Raw genomic sequence first — 3,082 nt, 5'->3', positions numbered from 1 at the left:
AATAATTCAATAATGTTTTATATTCTTACTCGCGTAATATTTCAAACTGTTTCAAGTCTTGAAATTAATTTTAGACTGAACAAATTCTAAATTTTAATTTTCTGTATTCTATCCCAAGAATGACGTTTCTGACAGTGTCAACTCCCGAGCTCATATTGTATCCATCTACTATAGGTATTTATCTTGTGACTTTAACCTAACTGTCTGGCAATTAAGGATTTTTTTTTTCTTCTTTTAAAATGTTAGTGCGTTTTTTTTTATACGCCGCTAACATCGTGCTGTGCTTAGAGATTCTTGAAATTAAGATTCTCAAACTATACTTGTACTGAAAATTATTCCGCCTTAAAATACGGCGAGAATTTATCGATCGAATTTACTTGATCGAAACATGAACTTAACATGAAATTTGCTATAGAATTTAGGAATACATATATTAATTCCATAAATCCTCCATTCACAATATAACATAATATTTTCTAAGAAAATCCTTGGCTTAAAAATACATGAATTGTATTATTTAAGGTCTGGAATTTTCTCAGTCATTACACGGTCAACCGAATCGGTCGACCTATGGAAGGGTGACTGGTCAACCGGTGGGGAAGAATTTCCAGTGCCAACAATGGCCGATTCGCGAAGAACAAAGCCAAAACCTGCAATTTTGGGTCTGATTTCGACATATTCTCAAGGAAAATGTATAGATCCAGTTTCAAATCAACAAATGGGATCCAAAGAATAAAAAACCCCCAACTTTCATCAAGGTTTCACCAAATCCCATTCGGATTCCATTTAAAAGCAAAATTTAAACCAAAAATCACCAAACTCGACTAAAACGAGTTCCACAAAGCTAAATCCGAAAATCTAAAGTAAGTTTCAAAGAGTTTTACCTTGATCCAAACTTTGATGTTGAAAACCTCTTAGAAACCTCCGTTTTTGGTTTAAATCCGGCCCTTGAGAAAGAAAACTTTGAGAGAGAGAGGGAGAGATGAACGGGAGAGAGGGAGAGAGAGAGAGAGAGAGAGAGAGCTCGAGATAGAGAGAGAGTGTGAGGGAGAGAGAGCTCGGGAGATCAAGAGAGGGAGAGAGAGAGAGAGAGAGAGTAACGTGAGGAAGGGAAAGGAAAAATAAATAAGGAAAAAGGAAAATGAGAAATAGAAAGAAAAGAAAATTAGGAAAAATAAATAAAATAAATAGGGGTGAAATTGTAAATACTGAAATAAATTTAAAAGCTCATGATTAATTAAGAAATCAATTTAGGCACACTAATAAACCATAATTATCATAATTAAATAAGTTTAATTCCGGAGGGCGTTACACAAACAATTAACTTTCTGGTGGAATTCCTTCAAGCCTCTCTCAAGTGCCCCGCCTTAATACACTGGACTTGTCAAACAACAATTTATCAGGCAAGATTCCAATAAGTACTCAACTGCAAAGCTTTGAGGTGAGTTCGTATGCGGGGAATTCTGAACTCTGTGGAGTCCCACTTCCAAGAAGTTGTCCAGGAGATGAACCAACTGTTCCTACAGCTCCTAGTGCTCATGATGAAGGTGGTGAGGACACATTCATAACACAAGGATTTTATCTCACCTTAGGCCTTGGATTTGTGGTTGGATTTTGGGGAGTTTGCGGCCTCTTAATCTTCAGCAAGACTTGGAGACATTCATACTTCAATTTCATCGATGATGTCAAACATTGGATTTACGTAAGGCTCGCGTTGCACAAGGCAAAACTACTAGGATGATCGAAAGCTAAAGGTTAGTAATCTATTTCATAAGCTACGAGATATTTATATCACTCTGAAAATTGTACTCCAGGTATAGGTCAATTGGTCTGTTGAAAAAAATAAAATAAAATTGAAGGCCCCAATGTTAAACCTTTATTATTATTATTATTATTATTATTATTATTATTATTATTATTATTATTATTATTATTTGCCCCTCCTCTGAATGTAATGGTCGTTGATCTCTTTTCCATTTTCTTCTTCTTAAATCGTATGGTGGAAAAGTGAATGCTATTTTCTTCCAATACTTGTTATAGATGTTCTATTTTCCAAATTAACAGGTTTTAATTTCTTGTGTTTGTTGAAGGAGCGCTTTTGCACAACTTATGAAGAATAAAGAGAGTGCTTTTATGCATTGCACGGTTGTCTGGAGCTTGGTGTTGAAGTCATCGTTGAGTACTTTGAGAACAAAAAAATAAAATAAAATAAAATTAGAGAGCTGTTTTCTCTAATAAATGGTTTCTTTCTCTTTTCTTTTTTTTTTTTTTTTTTTGGTGTGTTTTTGGTAAGTTGTAAAGTTTATTTGTAAATGTGCTACTAGGTATTTGTAATTTACAGGACTCTTGATGTAAAATAGTCTACCATTTGAACTGTAATAAGTTGGATGATCTATTTGTGTTTATTTCAATTGGAAATATCGTTTGAAGTAATAACTACCAATGTGGATTCTTTTTTTTTTTTTTGTCCTTTTATTTGGCGGTTATGCATTTTCTTGGATTTTTTATTTGCCAGTCGTTTATTATTATTATTTTTTTACTTTTTCTTTTTTTTTTTAACTGAATTTTCCCGTCGTTTCTGAAGAGTAGAGATGCTGGAATTTTTCCCCCTGTAGTTCTCCCCCCATCCTCTTTCGTCTTTAATTACTTTTGTCGTTTTTAGTTTGTTGTTTAATAATTTTGATGTCGTTTCGCTACTTGTTCTTCACTTTGCAATCGCTTGCCTGTCGTTTTTTCAAGTGTCTACAAGTTTTCAACATTTTATGAATACACAACTTGTTGAAAGCTAGATATCATTTTTGGCAATACGCAAGTGACTGACAATTTCGAGGGAAAATAAAATTGACCTTTCGGGTGCGTTTGGAATTGTTTTCAAAATGATTTTGTTTTCTGTATGAAAATAAAAATGAAAACGTTTTCATTTTTATTTTGGAATTATTTCTGAAATGCGTTTAGTAGTTTTATTCAGAGATTGATTTCAGTTTTAACAGAAACTGAAACTGCGTTTGGTGGTTTAATTTTTAAAAACATGTAATAATATTTAAATTAATAATATATTGAATATATAATAATATTAAATATA

At 32.8% G+C, this 3,082-nt stretch overlaps 1 protein-coding gene across 1 annotated transcript in view; it reads left to right on the top strand.

Moving 5' to 3' along the window:
* Nucleotides 1–1,741, top strand: part of LOC112090350 (receptor-like protein EIX1) — an 18,428-nt gene extending 16,687 nt beyond the window's left edge. The window contains exon 2 of the mRNA XM_024161483.1: nucleotides 1,404–1,741. Coding sequence (XP_024017251.1) covers nucleotides 1,404–1,741 — 338 coding nt within the window. The remainder of the gene's footprint in view (nucleotides 1–1,403) is intronic.
* The last annotated feature ends 1,341 nt before the right edge of the window (nucleotides 1,742–3,082 follow it).

The sequence above is a fragment of the Morus notabilis genome, unplaced genomic scaffold (genome assembly GCF_000414095.1).
Source record: "Morus notabilis unplaced genomic scaffold, ASM41409v2 Scaffold329, whole genome shotgun sequence".
NCBI classification, from domain to species: Eukaryota; Viridiplantae; Streptophyta; class Magnoliopsida; order Rosales; family Moraceae; genus Morus; species Morus notabilis.
This window is presented reverse-complemented; position numbering and strand designations above follow the sequence as displayed.